At 34.5% G+C, this 25,557-nt stretch overlaps 2 protein-coding genes and 1 long non-coding RNA gene across 6 annotated transcripts in view; 1 reads left to right on the top strand and 2 right to left on the bottom strand.

The window, feature by feature from the left end:
• LOC140226019 (uncharacterized) overlaps positions 1–1,971 on the bottom strand; it is a 2,841-nt gene extending 870 nt beyond the window's left edge. The window contains exon 1 of the long non-coding RNA XR_011900833.1: positions 644–1,971. This is a non-coding gene — a long non-coding RNA (uncharacterized lncRNA). The remainder of the gene's footprint in view (positions 1–643) is intronic.
• The window catches only part of LOC109043982 (prestin), a 27,456-nt gene extending 9,772 nt beyond the window's left edge, over positions 1–17,684 (top strand). For 2 of the 3 annotated variants that reach the window (XM_019061403.2, XM_019061404.2), the window contains exons 8-14: positions 2,760–2,893; positions 3,821–3,983; positions 4,690–4,866; positions 5,634–5,906; positions 7,391–7,510; positions 8,466–8,592; positions 9,634–13,072. In XM_019061403.2, the coding sequence (XP_018916948.2) occupies positions 2,760–2,893; positions 3,821–3,983; positions 4,690–4,866; positions 5,634–5,906; positions 7,391–7,510; positions 8,466–8,592; positions 9,634–9,746 (1,107 nt within the window). In that variant the 3' untranslated portion in view covers positions 9,747–13,072. Of the gene's footprint in view, positions 1–2,759; positions 2,894–3,820; positions 3,984–4,689; positions 4,867–5,633; positions 5,907–7,390; positions 7,511–8,465; positions 8,593–9,633; positions 13,073–17,549 lie in introns of those variants that run through there. The other variant, XR_011900832.1, reaches the window with a different exon arrangement.
• Positions 13,928–25,557, bottom strand: part of LOC109043981 (phospholipid-transporting ATPase VD) — a 26,105-nt gene continuing 14,475 nt past the window's right edge. The window contains exons 12-21 of one of the 2 annotated variants that reach the window (XM_019061402.2): positions 24,832–25,087; positions 23,819–23,965; positions 23,124–23,278; positions 21,646–21,848; positions 20,639–20,762; positions 19,895–20,052; positions 19,061–19,165; positions 18,203–18,393; positions 17,570–17,710; positions 13,928–16,600 (exon numbers count right to left, since the gene is read on the bottom strand). In XM_019061402.2, the coding sequence (XP_018916947.1) occupies positions 16,549–16,600; positions 17,570–17,710; positions 18,203–18,393; positions 19,061–19,165; positions 19,895–20,052; positions 20,639–20,762; positions 21,646–21,848; positions 23,124–23,278; positions 23,819–23,965; positions 24,832–25,087 (1,532 nt within the window). In that variant the 3' untranslated portion in view covers positions 13,928–16,548. The remainder of the gene's footprint in view (positions 16,601–17,569; positions 17,711–18,202; positions 18,394–19,060; positions 19,166–19,894; positions 20,053–20,638; positions 20,763–21,645; positions 21,849–23,123; positions 23,279–23,818; positions 23,966–24,831; positions 25,088–25,557) is intronic. The other variant, XM_072306274.1, reaches the window with a different exon arrangement.

The raw sequence follows: 25,557 nt of genomic DNA, 5'->3' as shown, positions 1-25,557 counted from the left end.
CTAAAAGGAAGAGTGTTCAGCTCAGGATGCTTGAGCCTCGAGTGCCTGAGCTCAAATTTTCAAACAATGAGCACAGTTGGTTGGATAATACTGCCGTGCTAAGTAAAAACGCAGTATACGCATTTGAATCTTGTCAAATTTCCTCTCGGGAAATATTTATTTTTGAAGAAAGTTATGAATATTTCTTGTTGAAATTTTCAAACTTTTTAGATCAAATTATGAATAAAATCCTCTGAAAAATCAGAGAAGAAATATTCCCAACTTTCCCTAAAAATTCGTGATTTGTGGAAGGAAATTTGGCAACACCTGATGGCTTTTACGGTGTTCTTATTTAACACAGCAGAAAATGCCGCTCATTTTCATTTGCCCCCATTCAGTTTATTTTTTTTTTATATGGCCTTGGAACAATAGCAGAATAATTCATTCATGCATTTTATTGTTGCGGAACAATATAGCTTTTGTAGCTTAGTTCAGTAAGCTATGAATGGCATGAATTTGCATTCCCCCTCCCTCAAAATGCGGCTTTTTGCTTAAGAAATAGGCATTGCCTAGCCTTTTTGAGAATTTTCCAGGAATGTTTTTGAACTCTTGCCATTGGCATAGTAAAGTAAAACAAATAGTAGTAAACTATACCAATACATACCTATGTAAAAAAAAAGAATAAATGTCCAGTTTGCAACTAAACCAAATCTATTGTGATAGATTACTTTTTTCTTTTTTTAAGAAAATAAGGAGGTGAGAAGTCCAAAGAGGCAGGTATATTGACTGGAGTCTGGACGCCAGATGCAGAGAGAAGCCAAGGGGATACAAAAATTCCAGGTTCGGGTGGTTGGTCGTCTTTATTTTTTTTACTTTGCCCACAGGCGCGAGGGTAAAAAGGGTAAAACCCCGCGAAAAACAAACTGCTTCTCTGAAACTGCTGTTCCAGAAACTTCTCATATTTTTTCGGATGAAAAAAGGAACTTCAGGAGAAAGCGCAAAGTGAAAAGCGGTGGGCGGAAAAATTGTTCATTCGCACTTGGGGGATAGAAATCGGAACCATATCGCACGTGTAACTTGGTAAAGCTGGTTTGGGCACCATTTCAAGTTAGGTACTGATGGAATATTTACCGAGAAAGATGAAATTGGTCCTATCTGAGCTATAAAGGCAGAAACACGGGTTTTGCACCATGTCACCTTGGACAGTCGGTTAAGGCACCATGTCACATCAGAAGGACTGAATACTTCTAACGGCGCTAAAAGATAATTGATTAAGGGAGAGCTGAATGAATAGAAAAGTTTGAAGGGCCGAAAAGTTGTGTATTGGAAGAATTTGGAAACAAGATTTACAGATTATTAGTCACACTGTAAGATGTGCCCGAAGAACAAGAGGAGGCACGCAGACAAGTCTGGGTCAGGATGGTCAAAGACCATGAGAAACAAGCAGCACATGCTTTTATAATTTTGATGATGTCACGAGTGGCGAGTTTATACGCGATTGGCTGGCTATACTCAGTGGAGTTATCAGTTACAAGTCAAGTCATTCATTTTATGGGTGATGGCTGGATGATAAAAGTAAAAAGGAGAAAAGTGGACGAAATCCAGCCATCCTAATTGACTAGTTTGAATTTAAATGAAAATTATGAATTTAAGAAAGAAAGAAGTTACAGGGATTTCAGGACCTGTGACGCGGTCTTTTGCCCCTGGTACTTTTTTCCCCCCCATCTACTCCAAACTTTAATCAAATCACTTAATACTTAATCAATTGTAAAATAATCAAACATCGTGCGGATAACAGCATTTACTAAATTAATAAAAAAGAGAAGCAGAAAATTGCCTTACGCTATGATAGTTTATTATGTGTTAATTACGTAAATTTTATTGATTGTAAAATAGTTTAAGCATTTTTGGGGAATTAATGCCTCAGCACTTTTTTGGAGCCACTTTGAAGTTGTGTGAAAGATCTATCTAGAACTCAAATTCCTCTTTTTGGTAAGAGTTAAAGCCTCTATGTCATGTTGAAAGTAGCTAAAATATGTTATTTTGCAAGTTTCTGAGGAACAATGAGGGTTTTTGAAGTATGTAAAATTTTCTCAGCTCACCATAATTCAGTTTATGTAACAGAAACTTTGGTGCTGAGCATACCTATTGTGTGATGTGTGCTTTGTAGGTTGTCATGATAGTCTTTAATGCATGTATGTAACCTAAGTATCCTAAATTATACCATCCTTTTCTTACATTAGGATGATAAAATTCCTTGTCTTAGAAGAATGAATACTTGTAACTTCTGATCGAAAATTTGGTCCACATGGATGTATATGCTACGGGCAACTAGCAGGTATTAGCAATTGCCCGTAATTTGCAAGTTGTTCGAGAATTGTCTCGGCAAATCTAATCAATTCTCATCAAAACAATGCAAGTAAAGAATTTCAAAAGTCCAAACTTGACTTGGATGGCTTAATTTTTCCATGACGCTTTTAAGCTTTAACACACTGCTTTTTAAGTTGTCTATCTTACCCAAACCCATCTAGGGACACTGATCTTAGTGCGAGCACACAGAAACATAGCAACTGTCTCATATTCTAGGAGAACTATGCGTCTATTCTTATTCAAAACAAAATAATCAGTATTTTTGTCATGTTTTTTCATTTCTCAAAATATTTATTTATTCGTCATTAGAAGTTCGCAAATTTCTGGTGATCACTAATCGCCTGTGACGAACACATTACAGTATTATCGTTTTAATTCACGTTATTCTTTCATGTTTCAAACTTTTACAGCCTCGGGTCAGTAAGCGCATTCCAGTCCCGATTCCAACAGAATTGATTGCTATAATTTCTGGCACTCTACTGTCAAAGCACTTAAATTTACCTTCAACTTATGGTATAAAGATTGTCGGTGATATTCCTCTTGGGTGCGTTTAATACTTTTTCCACATGTTTTTATCATAATTGGCTCCAAAAGAGTCAGGCTTTGTAAATAAATATAAAAATTTTAATGAAATCGAGTATCTTAATGAAGGGCCTAGTGCATGAACAAGTCAAACGATATTTTTTGAAAAATTGAAGTAACCGCCAAGAACTCCAAAAATGGTTACAAATTTTGTCAAGATTTTGAAATCTTTACACTAAATTGTAAAGTCAAACGAACTGAAAGTTGCAAAAAAACTCAAAGGTTTGAAAAGTATTAGACAATTTTTAAAAACTAGAAAAAACAAATGAGGAGCTTGAAAGACAAATGAGATAAGTGCAGTGTTTTAAATAATCGATTTATCAATGATTTCAACTAAAACTAGTCTTAAAATATATTCTGTGAGAAATTCTCAAGTAAGATCCAAGTTTTAAACATCAAAGAGTGAGTTCATTGAACTTTCTATCTGCTGAGAAGCACAAAGTAATTTTCAAACTTAAAACTCGTATTTCTTGAAATTTAAAAAAACTGCTTTTATACCACTTGTCCTCCAAGCCCCTCACATAAACCCACAAAAACTTTTACGAATATTTTTCATTTCAAACCTCAAAATATCCAATATCATTTGAGGTAGATCATTTTTTAAAAAAGAAGATTTCCCAAGACTAATGGTTCTCTTTTTTTATTACTGTTGAAGACTTTTTTGTACTGAGGGGTGCAAATAGTTCTTGTTCAGAGATCTAACAGTGTCTTTTTCTAAAATTTGTTAAAAAACATATTTTAAGACCCACTATCCCCTGCTCTATAAAAATTATTTTCACAAGTTTTGTGATGAAACCGTCAAAGAACTCTGATTGTCTCTAGGTTTAACTATCATTGTTTATTTAAACCATAAGCCTTATTTTCCTGTGTTTACTTCCATTTGTTGTAGTTTACCAGATCCCAGTCCACCCCCTGTTTGGCTTCTTCCAAATTTAGTCATTGATGGTTTAGTCATTGCCATTGTTGCCTTCTCGGTCAACATTTCCATGGCTTTTATATTTGCTCGTAAATTAAAATATGATGTTGACCCGAATCAAGAGCTCATCGCTTCGGTAAGTTTTATTTCTTCTAAAATATATAGAGGTAAAATTTCTAGAGTAAGCAACTCCAAATAGAAGAAATTTTCTAGTCTTGGAGTATGTCCTATCTTTGCTTGTATTCTTTCTTTCCAGTAGCAGTCACTGCTTTAACTGGACAGCTGAATTCAGGAAATTTTGAATTAAATTGAAGGATATTACTCTTCTCCAAAATATATAAATTTGTATTCTCCAGTAGGTGTATTAGTGATATTATGCAAAACAGTGATCACCCTAAACTTATCTGCCTTGATAGGGAAGAGAGCCGTTAGTGCGAAAATGAGGAAATGGGCTCAGTAGTCAAAAATTACGAAAATGCCGAAGTTTTTTCCTTGTCCTGCAAAATCGTCAGTTTACAGATGGGCGGTATTGTTTCTTAACCATCAATGTCTCATTTTTTTTTTACAGAAGGGCTGTTTTGATGAAGCTAGGAAAGTTTAAGGACTCTGTAAAATGGAGAGAATTTTTTTCGAATAAGAAGGATTAAGGAAAAATTAAAATGACTTTTGCTTCTAGGAACTTAGATTACCCAAACTGAAGTGGAGACTGTGCTTTACAAGAACTGTAACAAACTAAACTAGCACAAAATATTGAACAATTTTGTCGTATTTATCTTGCAATCTGTCGATTGTTAGTTCTCATTCTATTTCACATAATTCAGGTTTAATTTTTCATCCCCCAGGGTTGCTCCAATATTTTTGCATCCTTTTTTTCGTGCATTCCATTCGCTGCATCGCTGTCTCGAAGTGTTATTCAGCAAACTGTCGGAGGGAAGACGCAACTAGCAAGTGTTGTATCATGTAGTTTCCTAATTCTTATTCTTCTATTCATCGGACCATTTTTCGAAGATCTTCCTTACGTAAGTTACCTTGAAAATTATATTGATTCAAATTTTGGTCAGCCTTTTTAGAATGTCTTAAAAAAGATCATCATCCTGGAAGTGAATATACTTCCATTTGCTGCATAATACTTCATAATACTTTTCCTTTTGTAAAAATCCGTGAGAAACATGGAAGTGCCACTGGTTTACTCAGAAAGAAACTCCGGAGTTCAAAAAAAGCTACCTATCGTAGTTATGGCTGTAATGGAGATAATTGCCAGTTTTACTCTACAATCCTTACCATTACTAACTAAACTTGGAGACCGTTTTTTGAGCTTCGAAGTTTGTCTGAGAGAAAATCAGTGGCACCATCATGTTTCTCACGAAATGTTACGTAAGAGGAAGTACTTAAATTGCATATCCCTATGGCTTACAAGAACTTTATTTTGGTACCCAATGGGAGTGCATCTATTTTGTGCCCCTTGCAATGGGCTTGCTGTCACACTTCTGTATCAGAAAGCAAAAGGTAGTCATGAAATAGCAGATACAATGATTTGAATAAAACATACTGGTCAGCCTTTCAAATTTTAAAGGTCTCCCAGATTATTATCCATTACCTGTCTTTGCAAAAAAAAAAAATCCTTCATACACTCTTAAGCATTAAGTTATAATAAATAAATATAACAACTGCATCATAAAACTCATTGATCCCCAAATTTTTTAGAATAATTCAATGTTTGTTTCTTTCAGAAAATGATCAAAATCTTGATGACATAACAAGAATGTATTTTTCGTTTTATTTGCAGTGCGTACTTGCAGCCATTGTTCTTGTGTCAATGACGGGTTTACTTGTGCAGTTCAAAGATTTATTCACCATCTTCGGTCAATCAAAATCTGATGGACTCATATGGTTTACAACATTCATTTCGGTCGTACTCCTTGATATCGATTATGGGCTTGTGATAGGAGTTGTCATTTCCTTGGTTTGTGTCATAATAAAGAGTCAAAAAGTCATTGTCTCTATTCTCGGCAACATCCCTGAAACTGATATGTATGTTGAACTAGAAAGATATGAGGCTGTAAGTTCAGGTTTCTTATTCATGTCTCATGTCATCCTAAAATTATTCGCTTTGTCACTTTGTTTAGGGTGTCTGCATTGTGCACAACTCAAAATCCAGCAATATCCGGAATGGTCCGAAAATTTCGTCAAATCAGGGAAAAGTCAGAGAATTTTACAAAAATAAAGACTGAAAGAATGAAAAATTTATAAATTTGAAATCTGAGAATGCATCAGGGCAGCCCATACAATCGAAGTGAGTCTCACAGTCTGCTTCAGGGCTCAGTGCTTTGAGATACACCTCTGAATGGCGAACAGAGGAATGAGTTTGGATGAGGAATTGAAATATTAGTTAACTGAATTATTACATAATACCAAAAGAAAAAAGTTTCACATTTTTCCGTTATATACAGTAAAAATAATGCAAATTGGCAATGGAGGAAAGTCAGGGACATTGCATCAGTTTGGTCAATGAAAACCTGGAAAAGTCAGAAAATTTTTGTCTTGTAAAAAAAAGTCTGTGGACACTACGTTTTAGTATTTATGTCTCTCTGTATTTTATCATTACTCTTTCAAGAGCAACTCAATGGCCAAAGTGCGAAACGATGTATCTTTGTTTGCGATATTGCAGACTTTCTGTCATATTCTATTTTTTTTATGGAAAACTAGTTAACATCATTCCCTGAAAACTTCCTCGTTTTTTTTTTTACCATAAGCAGAATATCCTACACAAATTTCAAGCCATAAAGCTGGCTTATTTCTCTTCGAAAACATAAAATAGGAGTGGACGCTTAGTAACACCGCAGTAGAGATACGTATTTTTGCACTTTAGCCACCGAACTGTATGTTCTCAGTAGTTGGTCTGTTAAAATGAGGTTGCGTTGAATAAGTGGCAACTGATACCTAACAGTGAATTTTTAATTCTTTGTGTAATTTTTTCAGTTACTACATTTAGTCAACATTTACATTAAGTAAATGTCCATCAGACATTAAGTCTGACGGACTAAAAAACTACTCTAAACTGATTCTTTTGCTAAGAGATGCTTTTGAAGAAACAAACACTTTTGTTACACAGAAGTCAGCAATATTGATTGTGAGTCAAATTTAAGTGAAATTGATGACCTTATCCATCTCTTGTCTCTAGATTCTACTCACTTGCTTGTTTCATTTGAAGATGGTTAATTTTTTATGCTCTTTTAATTTCTGTGCATTTTTGAAAGGTTTCATCAGATTTTCCCAGAAATTCTCCTTAAGAAATGAAAACGTAACTTTGATGTATGAGTGGGCTGAAGAATTGATCGATCTTAGCAAGTCAAGTTACATCTATTCCCACCTTTTCTATTTTCAACTTTAATATTTAATCTGTACCAATCCTCATTTAAGCCTAAAATTAATCCAAATTGAAAAAAAAAGAAAAAAGAAAAAACAAATTATACATTTATCACTATTTTCTCAGTATGTGTACGCAATTTCAAATGGATTTAATTTGCTTTGTCATCATTTCAGGCGGTGCAAGTACCAGAAACTATGATTTTGCAGCTAACCGGTGGCCTTAATTTTGCAAATATTGATAGTTCAGTACAAAAGATCATAAAAAAAATTAACAATTTTAAGAGATTTAACAAGGTCAGTTTGTTTTCTTCTGTTAATTACTTTATTTCTGTTTCTATTTATTTCATATTTTAACACTTTGATAGCTAAACTCCTAAACCATGTATCTTGGTTTATGACATTGCAGAAGTGCAGACTTCCAGCCATATCTTATTTTTTCTTTGGAAAACTAGTGAAAGTAACATCCTAAGAACTTCCTTTATTTTCCTTCCATGTCAGCAGAATATTCTGTATACATTTCAAGCTATAAAGTTGGGTTGTTTCTCCTCGAAAAAATTAAATAGGAGCAGACATTTTGAAACACTGCAATGGAGGTAAGTTGTTTCGCACTTTGGCTGTCAACTTGTATGTTTTTAGGTTTAGTAGATTTTTTTTCTTCTTATCAGAGGAGTTAGCATACCTATCTTTTTTTCTTCCCTTTTTTTATTCATTCATTAATTTCTTTATTTATTTTTGTTCAGCATACGGTACCATTTTCATTGGTCAATTTTCTCCCATCATCCATTCCTATTATTCTGACTATCATTACGTTTTTTTTTTTTTTTTTTTTTTTTTTAAAAAGAAATTTTATTTAAATATATCGTAACTACTACAAGTGTTTCTTGTATCTATCTACGTGGCTTAAAACTAAAACTTAACAAACTGCATTAATTTTATATGTTAACGTTAGATAATACTATTATCATTACGTATGAGGCAATAATGTGAAGGTGAATTTTTATCAACAAGCCACAACTGAAAAATTGTGTTCAGTCCATGATGGAATTAAATCTTTTTTATAAGACTATTGGTGCGAGAAAATGTTGCAAAATTTTTTTTTAGTTTCAATAAGAAGGCTCATTTAATAGAAAATTTTTCTCTAAATCAAAAAAATTATTGTTGTGTGTATTTTACTCGAACTAATTTTTTTGTTGTGTTCATATTTTAATTTTCAACATATAATCCGTGTGATTCAATTTGTTTGATTTAGGTTCAAAATGTTGTCTTAAATATGGCCTCAGTGTCCTATATTGATAGGGTCTCAACTATTGGCTTGTTGAATTTAACAAAAGAGCTGAAAGGAGAAGGAATCTTCATGTATCTTGCTAGTGTCTCTGGTAAAATTCAAAAATCTTATCTCTCTCTTTACATAATTTATTTTAGTTTCATTAGAAATATTTTCTGTTTGTGTGCCTAAAAACTACAAATTACACTTGACAACTTTTTGAGAAAGATGGTGTATTGACAAGGGCCGTTTTTAGGTCCACCTTCAATTTTCTCAACTCCTTGATTCCATCCTCATTGAAGGTCTATATTTTATGGAATTCATCATAATGTGATCATTTCGGTTCTAATGTGGCCTAAATATGGGTCTGAAGACTGATTCTGGCGAAAAATGCGGGTTTCAAGGTTGAATGCCGTACAATCGGCACACATTCATGTGTAGGTCAGTATTAGACCCGGAAATAACCAAATCATGATGCACTCCATAAAATATAGACCCTCAATCAGCAAGAAACTGTAGAGTGAAGGCATTTCAGGGTGCCTCTTATCGATGCCCCTCCTTTCCTTTTCCCACTTTGGATACCTCTTTTTCTTTTTTCTCGAGGAACCATTCATAAAATTTGTAATGCTTTAGGGGGAGGGGAGTCGAGGAGAGCATTACATCATTTCGTTTGTATCTGATAAAGGGTTGGCACCTACGTAGCAGAATGCTTCAAAGAGGGGTTTGGTCGAAAATCCAAAATGGGTCATATACTTTATGAAACCATGCGTTTTATGTGCCCTGATGGCCTTGATCTTTTTATTCACTACCCAATGCAGTTCATGCAGGAATTTAGCGCTGCTAGTATGATATTTCTTCAATGTACACTCCAGTATTCTTGTGGGAAATTTTTCTTTTTCATACGAAGTAAAATTGTATCAAACCGAAGTGAAAACTCAATGGAAAAATCATCCATTCATACTAGATTTGTCCAACTCAAACTTGCACCTGCTCGAATCCTAAACGTAGTAAATTTGACAAATATTGAGGTAGACGCTGTCATTACATTTGAGAGTCAGGCCACCCAAGGCCATTAGACTAGGTACGAATTAGTATCAAGACATCCTCCATGCTCCCGTCACAAGTTGAATAACCAAAAGTATTTTCTTTCCAGATGCTGTGGGCTCCACTTTGGACAAATGTGGATTTTTCAAAGAGTTTTCTGAAACTTATGTATCTCCCTCTGTTCATGATGCCATTCTATTTATTCAGCTAAGCTCTCAATGAAATCAAATCTTTTCTTCTTTGCCTTTATTCACTGTGATATTCATCATTGCAAGCAATGATACCTTATTGATTCCACTCGGTAGTATCAAAGTATATGTAAGGTGCTCTAAGGTTTTTGCAACTCTGCGTAAGTCAATGTATTTTTCTATCTATTGTCTTCATCTTTATTTTTTTATGTATTTCCTTTCATGTGTGTTTATAAAGTATACATTAAGGACGAACAATATGAAGTAATATTTTGACCGTACAAATTAGGTTGCCTGTTATCGAAGATATTGTCTAGTTTTGATTTGGATCTAACCTTTAGGTAGGTTGGGGGAGCAGAAAGTTTGAAAACGCTGAACATTTGCTGCAATCTTGCGGTATTTACCTCTTGGTATAATTTTTCTTTTGCTTTACTTCTCGAAGCAAAAAAGAAAAAGGTCATAATTTTTTTTAAGTTGCCTGACGTTCATCATGATCCAACAGTAATTTTCCCTCAATTTTGTGCAGGTTCTAGTTATTCCGAAGCGTAATATCCTACTTCATTGTGATCAAAGTTTTCAATCAGATAGATAACAATTTTTATCTATGTCTCAGTTCAACTGCCAAATGCAAATATTGCAATACCTGATTTTGTAGCATCGAACAAAGATCGCCGCTTTTCCGCACAGCCAAAAATCTATGTCATGGCCAATCATTCAGACTTTTGGGAATATCATTTACAAGTTTTTTGTTGGTCAAATCAGGCTCATTAATGGATCATCGATCACATTTTGGGAACTGCTGTGTGCGAGCAATTATGTTAGATTTTTAATATTCACCTTTGACGCTTGTAATAAAAAATATAACAATTGACTTCAACTCCATCAGAGAAGTGTATGTTGAGAGTGTGAAGTTAGTTGTAAGTATGGTGATAGGGTTGTAGATCAAGATCTGAAATCTTCAAAATATTGGGTATTTTTCTGGTTTTTTTTTTTTTGTAAGTATCTTTCATGATTTTAAATTTGTTCATTTTTGGACTTTGTATTTTATTTTCATTGTGACTTTTAATCTTGTGATATTGTTGTGCATGGAGAACTTGTTATTCATTTCATCATTTGAGCCTCTTTAATCAGAGACTGTTATCTGTATCAGTCTTAACGTTTCAGTATCTTAACCTATGTAGGGAGTAGGTTTATAACCTAAGAGGGAAAATGGAGCAAAGTCAAGCAGTTAAGGAACTGGAAGTAGTTAGGGGATGTTTCCAAAGTTTCATTAGAGGTGCAAAAAGAAATAACAAATTGAATCACTATCAATTTAAAGAAAAGATTACTTGATAAGGTACAATACAAGCGCTCTGAAAAACGGTCCATCTTCAAAATTTCAAACAGAAAACAATTTGTGCAACAAAAATTACTGAAATTAACTCTGAACCAAGATAACAACGTTTTCATTTAACATGAGTCCTGAAAAGTTTGAATTTCCCGCTCACAAGGAAAACAAGAGTCTTCTTGCAGTTACTTGAAGTAAACAGCGCTCCACAACGGTTTTGGTAGGTTTTTCTATCGGGCAGTGTTCCCTCCTCATCCTTTGTTGTTTAAAGTGTGAATAACAAGCAATAGCTGAGCTGAAGTGTCAAGATTGAGGCTGCTATATGTATTTTCACTCGGCAGAGACTGTGTAGATGATGTTCAGTGTGGGATTTGACTCAAGTACACAGATTATTGTTTATTTTATGAGTGGGAAGTTCGAATTTAAGAATCAAAAAACGTTGATGTCTCGGTTCGGAGTCATTTTCAGAAACTTTCGTTGTACAAATCGTGTTCTACATGAAATTTTGATGAGGATACATTTATCCAAATGCTTAAATTGGCACCTTTTCTGATGGTCCATTGGCAGTTCCGTTCTGAAGAACTAAAACTAAAGTGCTACAATAAATCCTGCAGGTTTTAATGCCGAAGGTTTCATTTTTACCTCAGCTTTTTTTTTTTTATTTTTTTATTTATCTGGAATCTGATATTATGAAGTGCTTAAGTAAGTTTTTCTTAGCTACTTATTATGATCTCCTTTTTATGTAATTTTCAAACCTTAATCCTTGTATCATGTTGAGGGATCTTCTGATAGACTTTACTTCAACCAACGCCAAAAATGATACTTTTTTTCTCTAAAACTTGGCATGAGCCCGTGAGCCGTATATCAAAGGTATTGAGTAGTTGTATCAGGATTGCAATAAAAAATGTATCTCAAGAATACCCACAAAACGAATTGAATAGAAAAAGGAGGCATTCGTTTGTCACTGACACTCTTAAGAGTCATCGTATTACGATTTCTCAACTTCTACCTTGTACTTATTGCATTTTTTTTTATCCTATTTAACATATTATCAGAACATTCTTAATTTCTTAGCCTTTTTTCTTCATTATGATTGTCAATCAGGTTTTTCTTTTTCAAGCCAATTTTAGCCCAGGGCCATTCATAAAGCATGCAATGCTCGAGAATGGATAGAGTGTTATGCCCTTTCGTTTTCCGATGTCAAAGGATAAGGGGCTAAAATCTTTAGTTCAGTGTTATGTATTTTATGAGTGGTTTTGAAGATTCCCAGCATTTTATAACAATTCCCTGCACATTTCCTAGCTCTAAAATTTCCTTTTTGTCCGATTCTGCACTTGTGAACTGATTAATTGTTTCATCGTTTCTCTAATCTTTGGAAAAAACTACGAGTGTCAATAATTTTATAAAGTTCCTTTCACTAGACCTACATTTTCCTTGCCACTAAAAGCAACAGTTTGCAATGCTGCAGCAAATTGCTTACTAATTGCTGTTGACCTTTCGACGTTTCATTGTAGGAATTTTAGATCGTAATTCGTAACTACGTGATTCAAATCCGCTCACATTGTAGTTCACATCTCCGGTGGAGGTCAACCAAAAATTAATCAGTGAATTACTTCTGCCATACTTTTATGACTGCTTTCTTGTACTTGTAGCTCAAAATTTGATTGTATATTCTTGAGACAATATCTACCTCCTGCAAATAATGCACTGATTCAAAATGACTAAAATGAAACTCAAAAAAGTCATTTATTGAAATGAGTTTGGTACATTTTGAAAAATTGTTGAGCTCACTTCATTTGGATGATGAATTTATACTAAAGAAGTCTATTTGCAGCTGCAATAACGGATCCCATGTGGACCCATCTTTTTGGTGTGAATGTGTCCATCATTTTATACTTTCTTTTTTATTCGACAAATGTTCCCTGTGGTTTTATTTTTGTTCTTGTTATCTTTTTTCTCTTACATTTTTGGTGTTCTGTGAATTGATTGAAAATGATGATGAAGAAAAAACCAATTATCGTTGAAGCAAAACATTTACGTTCTTAATTCTTCTCCCCATTATCACTCGGCCTTTTCATTCATTTTGAGACATATTTCCATAAAGTATCTGTGTATTCTAGTCTTCAAAAAAGCATGCTGCCTCTCATTCATTAAATTTAAAGACATCTACTGATCAAGTACAAGTATGTATCAAGTACAAAGATACATACAGACTGTCCAACATTCAAAAATGGGTTTCAAAATTTGTTCTGCTCATGTAGTAACTGCTTTAAGATAGTTGCTCAGCTCCTCCTTTCAAAATAATAATCTGAAATAATTTAATAATAATGTACTAATAAATGGCAGAAATTGACCCTTTTATTTAGCCCTTTCCAAGACAATGAACGAGTATTTTTGACCGTTGGTGAAAATCTAACTTTTTCGCCAATTTCGCGATCCAGCGGGCTTGTGGAGCTTTTCGGAAAGGAAAATCGGACTTCTCGGGTCATTTCCAAAAGAACTAGCAAGAATTCAGCCCGACCGAAAATCGAGAACTTCCGATTTTGACCGTGAAAATTTAGTCTACTTAACCTCTGTCTATTTTTCTCGATTTTGGTTGGGAAACAAATTTCGAGATTAGTGTCAAAGCTTACGTAGAATCAGTTGCATATGGTCCCGAAGTCTCCTGAAGCAACCTTGTAGTGGGAAAATTCTATGTGTCTTCCAGCGGCAAAGACCAAAGTTGGGCATATTTCAAGATAGTTTTAGGGCGTCCCCGAGGTCAACTTATATTAATTGCTTTTGATTATGATGCTGAGATTAAATGAAAACCTTCCTGTAGGATTACCATTTCCTGAGCAGTAATTTTTGAGACATTTGAAAATAAAGGACGTGAAATAAAAGAATAATTATTGATTTCAGAATAACTTATATTTACACACATTTATTTTACAGAATAATGTTCTAGTTCAGTTTTGTACAAAATTATACATAAAAGTAACAGTTAAAACATAATGAGAAACATTAAAAATCTAGATCTAAACTTACGGACAAGGAGGCTATGGTTTCAATCTTAAATTAAAGCGGCATATGTTAATAAACTTCTAGGTAGTTACAGTCTGGAAGGCAAAGAAAATTAAACGTTTCGAGATAAATGTAACTTGGAATTTGCTTGCTTCGTAAATGGATCATTTACACATAAATTTTAACAATAGAAAACTTAACATAATTAAAATGCAACATTGTTAAACCTTTCACATGGTCCCTGGACAAAAAAACGAGTAAGTAGCCAAATAAGTGTATCCATAGGTTGATGTACACAGTCTCATACTCGTATGAGTAACACATACTCATAACAAATTGTGATTGAAATATGTATACAAACATTCAAAGGAGATAAGACAGATTTTAGCTCTGTTAGCTTCCACTGCCATTCACTGGCCTGAATCCTACAGTTAAAATGAAAGAGGCTCCACGGAATTTGGCGCTGGTTCAGATCCTTTATTCATTTCACTTGTAGCACAAATAGAGTGAATTCAATTACAAATAGGATAAAGAACGTAAGAATTGATGGGGGAAAAATGAACGAGACTTCCCTTGTATGTAGAACAAGATGAGGGACTGTTCATAAAGTATGTAACGCGATTTTTCAACACCAGTCTACCCCATGTAACGCAATCATGACACTAGTTCAGACATCCTCAAACTAATTATGTGGGTTTGCATGGTCTCTATGAGTTAGCAAGGCTAATAAGTGAAATTCAAATATAATTGGAAAAATATGTATTTTAAAGGAAGAACAGTTGAAAAAAAATGTGAAAAATATGCGTGAAAAGATGAATATTAAGGACAATAAATGATAGTGTGAATCTTAAAAAGAAACTAATAGGAAAAACATTGAAATCCAGTATGTACTTGTAGGTAACGCTAAGTTTGACACCTTTTCACCTTGTTAAAAGCTTGGTCACAAAATTATTAAGACTCACCCACCCCTTACAGCGTTACATAATTTATGAACAGCCCTGGATGTAGTAAGGTTCTCATCTTTCTGAACGAAGAGAGATGCATCAAATTGATGAAAACGAATGTATTAGGCACACTATCATGAGCTTCAAATTGAGTAACTCTGAAGCAAGAATACAACATTTTCTTAACTCGTTTTGAAAAATATTCAAAAATTACCTTCGTTTTCATTAGTCATGATATTACTGGTGTGAAATTACATTCAACGGAGAACACGCACTACAAATGCAGCTAACTAATAAATATCTGATTCTCTTGCTAACTGGTAATTCAAAATGTTAAACTACGGTTAAAAACTGAAGCTGGGCATGTTCGGATCAAAATAAATTCAGCTTTTTTTGCTCTTGGGGAAACAATTAGGAATCTTTGGTACACACCACCGATTCCATAGGAGGGGGACATGCAGCAATGGGCGACTGTCTCACTGAAATTGAGCTTCCTTGCAAACTGCTCATCTAACTCATCAAAATCTCACTTAGAACACAATAACAGGTCAAAAGTTACCACTTTCAACTCTTAGATGCAGAAACATCATTTCCGGTGATTGTACCAGTAAAAAAATCAAAGTTTATTAATATCAAATTAGCCACTTAATTGATCTCAGGATCTTGTAGCCTTTAAGATGGGATTATTTTTGAAGTTTGCTGAATTTTTCTTGTCAGTTTTACAAAACAGGAATCAAAATCGGTGGTAATTTTCTTATAATCCAGAATTCTCATTGGACAGATGAAAAGTCTGTTTTGATGACTGAATGGACTTACGTTGATTTTTGTTTCTTTGTTCAGGAGAAGTTTACATTTGCTAATTCTTAAGTAAACTACAAACACCAACTTCTTATTTATTAATGGACTTTGGATTTTAACATGGGTACTGTGTTCTGCATTAAATTGTGATGGAGAGGCATATCTGTTGTGCTTTAATCTTCATCCTGCCTGGTGATATATCGTTCTGATATCACATTCTAATACTGAATTGTTTTGTTCAAACCATCTCTGTTCAAACATTCTAAGTTTCTTTTTCATAAACCTAAGACGCTTTCAAAATTTTTGAGTTTGCAACATACAATCACTAAGAAAATATTTCAAAAATTAATTTACTTGAAGAATACACATGCAAATCATATTATTTGCCGTAAACCAATTTCAATAGGTTTAGCTGAATATAAGCTTAAATTGCATTATTGATATTTTCGTAAGGAGGGCCCTTAACCCACTTTACTTGGGGCCCTCTCCTGAAACTCATCACAAGTATGTCTTTAAGGCTTGAGGTTTCCTTTTTACATAATCCAAAATCTTATTTATACAATTTGAGAATGATAAAGAGAGTTTTTCAGAGACAATCAGTAACTTAAACCAATGATGAATCATTCCTTCGAATTCATCCAACGCGTAGCAAGGTACATTAGACATCTAGGAAGACTGAAAAATTTGTTCATTTACAGTATAAGTTTGTTTAGGGTTTCCTCAAAAATTCTATCTCCGTCACACCATATGCCATTCATTAGACCTTAGCTAACGGTTGTTGTTAGAGGTTCCGACTTAGCATCCTTTGCATCTGCTCTGAAACATAAAAATGATAAAGCACATTTTTTTATGAGAAAGATGATGGAAAAAAAAAATATTCATCTACTAAAAAATGATGGGCTCTCGCATGCATCAGGAATTTTCAATTTAGGTACTTTTTCTAAAGTAAAATTTTGCGAGAAACACGATGGTGCCTGTGGTTTTCTCTGAGAGAAACTGTTGTTTTCCTAACACTAGCAGTTTCATAACATGCAAGAAACAACAATAAAAATATGGTCTGAACTGTAAGTAACGAGGTGGTGGAATAGAGTTCAATTTTAGAGGTCAATTAGTTTTCAATATAGTTCAAATTTTTAAATCTAGTGGTTTTTGGAACTTTTTGGCATTTTTTTCCCTATTAATCCTGAACAATTCTAATTTATTTAATTTCCTGTAGCCAATGTAAACTGACAACGTTGATTTTAATAATTTTCATGGCACAAATTAGATTCTATGTGAAATATAGGTAAGGAAACAATCAGAATGCTTAAATTTGCACATTGTCCGGTGGTTTCTCACAGAAAGTGGAAAAATGGCGTTCGTCCAAGTTCAAATTGCCCAGATACTTGCATTCTTTTTGTAGGCATCCTTATAGGATGAACTTTTAGAAAAAAATTAGCACAAAAAGATTCTCAATTTATTAGTCCATTCGAAAGATAATATGTAATTTTGAAGTTATAAATTAGCTAATGCTGCTACGAGGACAAAAAGGCATTTGAGGCTTCAAATATTGAGAAAAAGTGAATCTTGTAAGTACTGTGGAATAACACACTAAGAATTTGTCAACAACCAGGGAGGGGGGTTAACCTATGAGGAAAAGTCCCCGTTTTGCCCACCATTTCAGTAAATTTCTAAGATTTCACTAAGGTTTTCCCATAGTGCCCTACAGTTTTTTTACCAAGACTTTCCTACTTGCATACATCTTTTATGTTTTCCTGGTCTTTAGGAGCCTTGCTATCTGCTTACCTGTAAATAGAGGATGTTGATGTCGATCTTGACCAGGAAACAAGGAAAGTTGTATTCTTTTGCGTATTGGCTTTTGATTCAAGAACAGCATTGGTGATATCATCTGGAAAGAGGCAGGTCTGTAAACCCAGCAGCAAGAAGCTGCAAAAATAAGAGAAAAATTAAACCACAGAAAAGAAAAGAGAGAGCATAGCTTGACCGTTAAAAAGACTTCTGGTAACGTTTCCTCCACGACGTAATCGCACTTGCTATTTCACTTGATCTTGGTAAAGACAACAAGTTAAACTTAAAAATTGAAATACTGTCTCAGAGTGAATATTTTATTACAAAAAAACTTGATGTGTGAAACTTGCTTTTACAACTAAAGAACGGATCAAATAGCAGAGTTGAACTGGTAGCATTAAGAGATGATTGATGGAGTTTCAAAGTATGATTGATTTATTTCAATTGTGTTGAGTTCATTTGTTGTTTCAGTTTTGTTGGCTTCATTTTTTCTGAGAAAAAAAAAGACCTTGTTGTGATATCAGTGCTTCAACAATTTGAAACTGCATGCTATGTTATAATTCTGTGTTTTTACCCTTGTAGGGTTTTCGGAGAGTTGCTGGTTGACACAAGATGAAAAAGACAAATTACCGAGGTAAAAGAGCGAGGATTGATGATAGAAGGACGATGAGCCAATACTCAGCTGTAGCGATAGTGTTTCTCAGCACCCAAACATTATTTGTTGGAATCCCAATGCATTGAAGACAAACAATATTGTACACCAGACAAAATGCATAAAAAGATGATAATGAAACAGTGAGGGATAAGCCATGTATAATAGTCTGAAAACAAAAACAAAAATTACATTTCCCACGGTTTTCTAGGGGAGAATTAAATTGTTTATCAACATAGAACATCTATGATTTAAACACTCATGAGAGTGCTATAGGAATTGATAATCAGATGGGTCGTATTAAAGAATGGTTATTGGTACTATATCCACATCTACATCCTTACGCGCCAGTACTGTGAGTAAATCAGGTGATATCCATCAAATATTGATGGTTCTTGTAATCTTATGGTGATTTAACAGGGAATTCATTGCAACAGACTGATTTAGTGAACATGTCATATGATATTATATCAAACTCAGCGGTTCAAACTAGAACAAATAACATAATGTACAAAGTCTGTGCAAGTTAATTGTCTTAATTCATTAAAATTAAGTCATTAACAGGTCATGAATTAATTGAGGACTCTTTAAACATTTAAACTTTTGATTGCAAGAAACATTTAGACACATTGTACCAATACGGCGCAAATCAGAGGCAAGGTTACTCATGTGTTTGTTTATAATTGAACTATGATGTAATCACTAAACTAGTCTATTAATTAAAGATTTTACTTGGATAAAAATTGGGTAAAGGAATCTTAAACTCTCTCTTGACGTATGTAACTAGAGTCCCGCAAGCTAAATGAAGAAACAAGAAGAAACTTTTTAATGCTTACCCATGACCTGGTCTCCAGACAACATTGAATTAGCATGGCAAACATACATGATGTAATAATTGTTAAACCGAACTCCCACAATCCAATTTCAGTATCATGGTAAGCCTGGAGCAAAAAGAAAGAATAAGAAAGATTTTGTGAGTATTATCTGAAAGTAAGTTTTCAGATAATTAATTTAGGGCAAAAGAAAACTGATTGAAAACTGTGTGAATTATGAATCATACAAGGGTATACCCTAAAGTAAGTTCCCCCTCTTTAATTCCTCAAAAAGTATCATAGATAAAGTAAATCTGGAAATAGGGTTTTGTAAGTCACACTTTCAGCTTTTCAAAAAGCTCCCGTTTTTTAAAATTGGTTGACGGGTTGCCAAGATATTAGACTTTTTTGGAGCCCACCTCTACTCGCTGCGCGCGGATCTGATTCAATGGGGCTTTTCTGCTGTTTTCTCAGACCAAGGGACTTAGGGTTGGCTAAATTTTGTTTTTATTGAACTTACTATGTGCTAATGTCACGTGCTAATGTATGTATAATGTGTATGAAAAGCAGGGCTGAAAAGTAAATTTGTCAGCGCACAGAAAGCTCAGCTTCCAATTTCCTTGGTTCTTAATGTGTCCAGAATAGGTCATACAGAATATCATAATAAATAATGACAATAAGCTGGCTAAGAGCCGGTTAAATCTCATGGTTTTTTAAGCAGGGTTCTTTGTGAAGCCTCTGTAGAATAAAATGATAACCAAAGTTCCATCTAAATAAATTGCACCTAATATCTAGCAAAAAAGTTTCGTTTTCACGCCCGAAACCACAGTATTACAAGTCAGTAGAGAATATACTTACGTAGACTCCAACATAGAAAATAACCAGACTTTGATAAACAGAATCGATGACTGTGAGCCAGAAAGAGTGCGACTGGTATACTAGCCCAAGGCGTCCTTTACTATACAAGCTTGGTTTGGACATCAACAAATCTTCTGAGACATCTTGGTCATAAACTCCTGTAGAAAAGGAAAGAAAATCAGAGATTGTATAAACACTACATTCACCTACTTTCCTCTTTTCGGTCAAGATAATTTTTTATCAAACAGAAATGATTATTTTGTCTTGGATCCTGCTAAAATGCATGATATGAACTTTTAGCACATTAACTTTTTTCCAATCAATTTTTTTTTTTTTTTTTTTTTTTTTTTTGGACCTGTGCTGTGCCTACTTTTAACAATCTTTCTGGTACAAATCTTAATGAAAAACGCATGGAGAGGTAAAAATTTAGGATCAGAATAAACAAGAAATTTTGAAAATTTGTGCAGATTAATTTCTGAGAGCTTTGTTTCAGCTGTCAGGAGCTCAGCTTCAAGCTCAAGTGCAAAAGATTCTGTTACCATTTAATTTATTTTCAGAATGAAGAAATAGTAAACGCATACAGTATTAGCTACGGTACAATTCACATTTTTTTAAACTTTCGATAGGTTCTGTGCGATAGTAGTTTCATATCTTAGCTGCGGCAATGTTCGCCAATAATTTAGTCATAGTAAACATTAGAACATTCAAATCACTAAGAGAGAAAGGAGGGAGAAAAAAAATTACCAAGAATTAAAGGAGGCAATGATGTAAAGAATAGATTATAAAGCATAAGGTACATTTGATCGATCATCACAGTCCCAGAAAAGCCACAGTAAAGTTGAAACCAAAATATTAAAAAGACAAATGTCTGGAACAGAAACAAACTTCATTAACAAAATGATAAAAAATTTGATAATACTTGATCGGATTTAACCCTGTCGAAGAAACCACCCTCCAAAGGTACGTCCGGGCAGAGCCTTTTTCTTGACTTCCTGTAGCAAAAGCCCTTGGTAGGAAATTTAAATGCAATGAAGAAAGTGGGTATTCTTGGGTATATAGCTTCTGAGACCAGCTTCTTCGCCATGACTATACGTAGCCACTTAAGACTTGAGTTGGTATGTTCAAAGGGATACTCTAAAAAGATTTTCATCTTTTCTTTTGAAATCGATCATTTTACTAAAAAATGTCGAGGGCTACAGAAAAATATCGCCTGACTGATAATTTTGGCGAAAATAAGTTAGCAACTTTGCCACGCTCTGCAGTGTAAAATACACAAGCTGATGTTTTTAGTTTTTTCTAATTCCACATGAAAGCGCTGTAGTGAATAAAAAAATTGCGAAGTTTCTTCTTTGTCCTGCAAAATTGTCAGTTTGCAGGTATGCAGTGCTGTTTTTCAGCCATCGATATTATCATAATTCTAGGTGGTAAATTGTATTCTGCTAAAAGAGAAATAAAGTAATGGAGGGCATCCAACAAATTCATGAAATTCCCAATTCGGGAAATTTTGTTTTTGCATTGTAATTTTTATTTTTTATATTTTATAAGCTCTTTTCTCTTTTAAGGGATGTAAGAAAAAAGATAAGACGTGTGAATTCATGTCTGCACTAAATTTCCTCATTTGCTTTATTACAGTGCTCTATTTTCGACATATTGTGGGTGCAGCAACTTCAATGAAATTGGCTCAACTTTGTCAGCAATAATACCTTCATTCACAAAAATGTATTGAGGAAATACATAGAATAGATACTCACGGCATTTTTATAAAAGAAGTATAGCACCATGTGTGCCAGCCTATCATAGCACCAATGCCCATGTACTAAAAGGAATCTCTCTAAATATTTGAACCTGGACATGGAGAAGTCAGATGCCATCACTGCTTGCATCCCTTCTTGGCCTGAAATCCCAATCCCGATATCAGCAGTCTGAATCATCGACACATCATTTGCTCCATCCCCTAAAAAAAAATAAGAGCACAACAAAATCCATCAGAGCTCATTTTGGGATCACAATGTGGCAACTTGCCAAAGGAAAAGGGAAAATTATTCTTCAAATCAATTTGGCGAATAAAAAATTTAAGCTTGGTTGAAATTTAAAATTCAATCATACTAGTTCACCACATAAAGCCCGATTTACACTATTCAACTTTTCAACGGACACAAGCGGATGAAAAGTTGGATGGAAAGGTGAACACAACAAATCTGATTCAGTGGGCCTGTTGCAAACTTTTGCTAGAGCAAAAATAAGAGTTAGTTCCTATAGATAATGCCCCCAAAATTACGATGAGCGCATCGGCAAAGTCTGAAATGCACTCATAACTTCACAATCTGCGTAAGAAATTTGCGTTTTTTTGAGCTTCCCCGCTTCAAAAACGATACTACGGCACAGGTGAACATTTTCTTAGAGGAGTCGCTCCATCGTCGGCAATGTTCATCATGGCCGACGCTTGCGCAGTTCCGCGCGTAATTGGAGGAGAGTTTGAGGTCAATCAAGGCGGGTGAGGAAAATATGAACGTAAACACGCCGATTGTTATCTGGTCTAATCCTGTTCAGGTGTTATCTCGTCCCATCACACGTGTTTTGGCGGATTGGTGTAGGCCATGATGAGTATTGCCGACGATGGAACGACTCCTCTAATAAAATGTTCACCTGTGCTGTAGTATCGTTTTTGAAGCAGGAAGCTCAAAAAACCGCAAATTTCTTACGTAGATTGTGAAGTTATGAGTGCATTTCAGACTTTGCTGATGCGCTCATCGTGATTTTTGAGGCATTATCAATAAGAAACAACTCTTAGTTTTGCTCTGGCAAAAGTTTGCAACAGGCCCATTACCGTTGCCATACAATATGGTCAAGCGGAATTTGAGTATCTCTGTCAGCTTCCGGTTTGCAGAGATACAACTTCAGCTGATGCAAGTTGGAAGATTTTGTTTTGTGTTCTGGTGTCAGGATCACACTATTCAACTTATCATTCGATAAAAGCGGAAGAAAAGTTGGATGAAAACACTAACTCTCATTTAATTGAAGCTTATGCGACAAAGTCATTGCCATAGTGGTCACAAGTGTCTTCAGACCTAGTCACTTTTCATATCATGAGCAAAACGTTGAATTTTGCTGCATATCAGATGACTCTGTATTCAGCTTACCCATTCGCCCTTATCGACAACTGTGAATACTATTTTATCACCAGTTATGGATTAACGAATGCGGCATCAATGTTGAAGGAATGTCTTACCAATAGCAAGGGTCCGCATGTGAAGTTGTTCTTTCACAATTCTCACGATAAATGCTTTTTGCAAAGGAGTAGCTCGACAACATAAAACTGATGTGCAGTGAGTTGTTAGATCCAAAAATGGTTTCTGCAAATTGGAGCGCCGATCAAGAATGTAACTGAAAAGAGAACAAATGGAAGATATGAAGCAAAAAAAAAAAAAAATGGGGTCTTAGGATTACGAAATGTGGCTGTAATAAAATACATTTGAGTTTTTTGATGAGCAAGGAATCCACTCATTAGTTGGTTGAAGGGATTCTATTAATGAGTCACATACTCTTGGGGTGACTAACAAATTGAAGCACAATTACTAATACTAAAAATATCCTCTAGAGTATTTCAAAATCAATGATCGAAAAGAGGAAATTAGATTTACAAGGCTGCCACAGAATTGAAAAAAAAGAAATTCCTTAACATTTCCCTGACTTTCCGAACACATTTAGGTAAAATTTCCTGACAATTTTATAAGTCAGATAATTAAAAATACTTAATTTGAAATAGTTTCCATGCAAAATCTGTTGTTTGAAACATCAAACTCATTCCAGAAAGCTAATAAGGTGATTCAATAATTTTCCCCGTGACTCTTTAAAATTCCCTGATGTTTCCTGGTTTTTCCTGACTAAGGCAACCCTGGATTTACACATTTAATTTTCACTTACGTCAAAGTTTTGCCATCAACCACCAAAGCTCTGGACTTGGAGGATTTTTCGGAATTTGAAATTTGTGACTGTTGTTGTGGTTGCTGAGAAGTTTTAAAAAGTGAACTAATCAGAGCTAACTGTGTTTCTCGCATACTGCTTCCGATGCTGAAAGTGATAAAATACAATACAACTGAATTAGAAGAGCACATTAAGCTGAGAACTTAGGCTCAAGTAAGCTGCAGATCAAGATGGTGGTATATACTTTGTTGCACATTATAGATTAGAAGAAGTTCAAACATCCGCCATCAAGAGTTTGGGCAGAGGCAAATTTAACTAAAATAAACTGATGAAAATATGCAGATTGCATGTATTACAAAAATCTGCATACACGGAATCTGTAACTAGACTTGATTAAATCAAGGGATGTATATGTTTATTTTTTGGTGATAGTGGTGGTTTTCATGGTTTTTCTTGAAGACCAGCAACCTTACCGCAAAATGAATCATGTCAGAGTTTCAAAACATTGCAATATATGAATCAAAATTTCGAATTCTTGCTGATGTATAGGTGCTGTACTTGAATATTGAGTCACTAAACATAAAGGAACAAGGTCAAAATTGAGAAACCGGCGTGCCGCTTCATTTTTGAGTGGCTATTACTCAGGTTTCCTAAGCCTCTCAGGGAAGTATAATGCAACGTTAGATGCGGAATCATACAAAAAGTAACTTTGAGAGGCTTTTATTTAATCCAAACTACATGCAAATATATTTGCAAGCTGCAATGTAATTTTTGACAACCACCAGAATTTAAAAACAGCCGAAATAGGGCAAATATGGACTCAAATTAATATTTCTGTTACTCAAATTGAGCGATCGTGATTTTGGTGTTCTTCATTACGTGCACAAGCTTGGTAGCTACTTTATTGTGAGTGTAATGGATTTTTCAAGGTTAAAGTTTTAAAAAATAGCAACATTGATTCCCAGTGGTTTTCGCTTGAACCCAAATAGGTCAATTTTACTTAGGCAACTTACTTTGCTGAGCGACCTTGACTTGATGAAGCTACTTCTCGTAGATAAAATGCTATTGTTGATTCAGCTGCTTCTTTCGAACGGGCTGCTAATTTTAAAATTTTCATTTGGGGAGTAAAAAGCTTTGTGGAATAAGCTATGTTGATGGCTGTCTCTGGTTTATCACCAGTTAAAACCCACACAACAATACCGGCTGATCTGAGAGCAGATATAGTTTCTGGGACACCTTCCTGAAGTAAATCTTCAATCCCTGTTGCACCTGAAATTCGAGTCAAATTTTACAAAAATGTAGAAATTTCAAATCAAGCACCGTCTACTATGTCTACTAATGAGAGGCTTTGAATGACTTGGATTCTATTTTGAGTGATACTGGGAGGATAATCTTACAATTAACTTTTTTTATTTTACACCCTCAGAACTAAAAAATCTAAATCAAAACTGTGGGAAGAAACCTATTGGGCATACTCTCATCTTTAGTAAAAAAACAAGACTTAGACAATCCATAGGAGGAACAAAAAATATTTGATGATGGACGTGTTCCAGGAATATTCTTCAAAGAATTAAGTCAAGGAAATTCTGGATTCTTCATTAAAATAGACCAAATATGTAGTATAAAGCGCAGCAAAAGTTGAGGAAATTTTCAATACTCAATTCCTAGAATAACAATAGGGATTACCCTTAAGCGTACTAAAAATTTTTGCTTTGTATTGTTTTCTTTGTATCAAAAAT

Source organism: Bemisia tabaci, chromosome 1, assembly GCF_918797505.1.
Source record: "Bemisia tabaci chromosome 1, PGI_BMITA_v3".
NCBI lineage: Eukaryota > Metazoa > Arthropoda > Insecta > Hemiptera > Aleyrodidae > Bemisia > Bemisia tabaci.
This window is presented reverse-complemented; position numbering and strand designations above follow the sequence as displayed.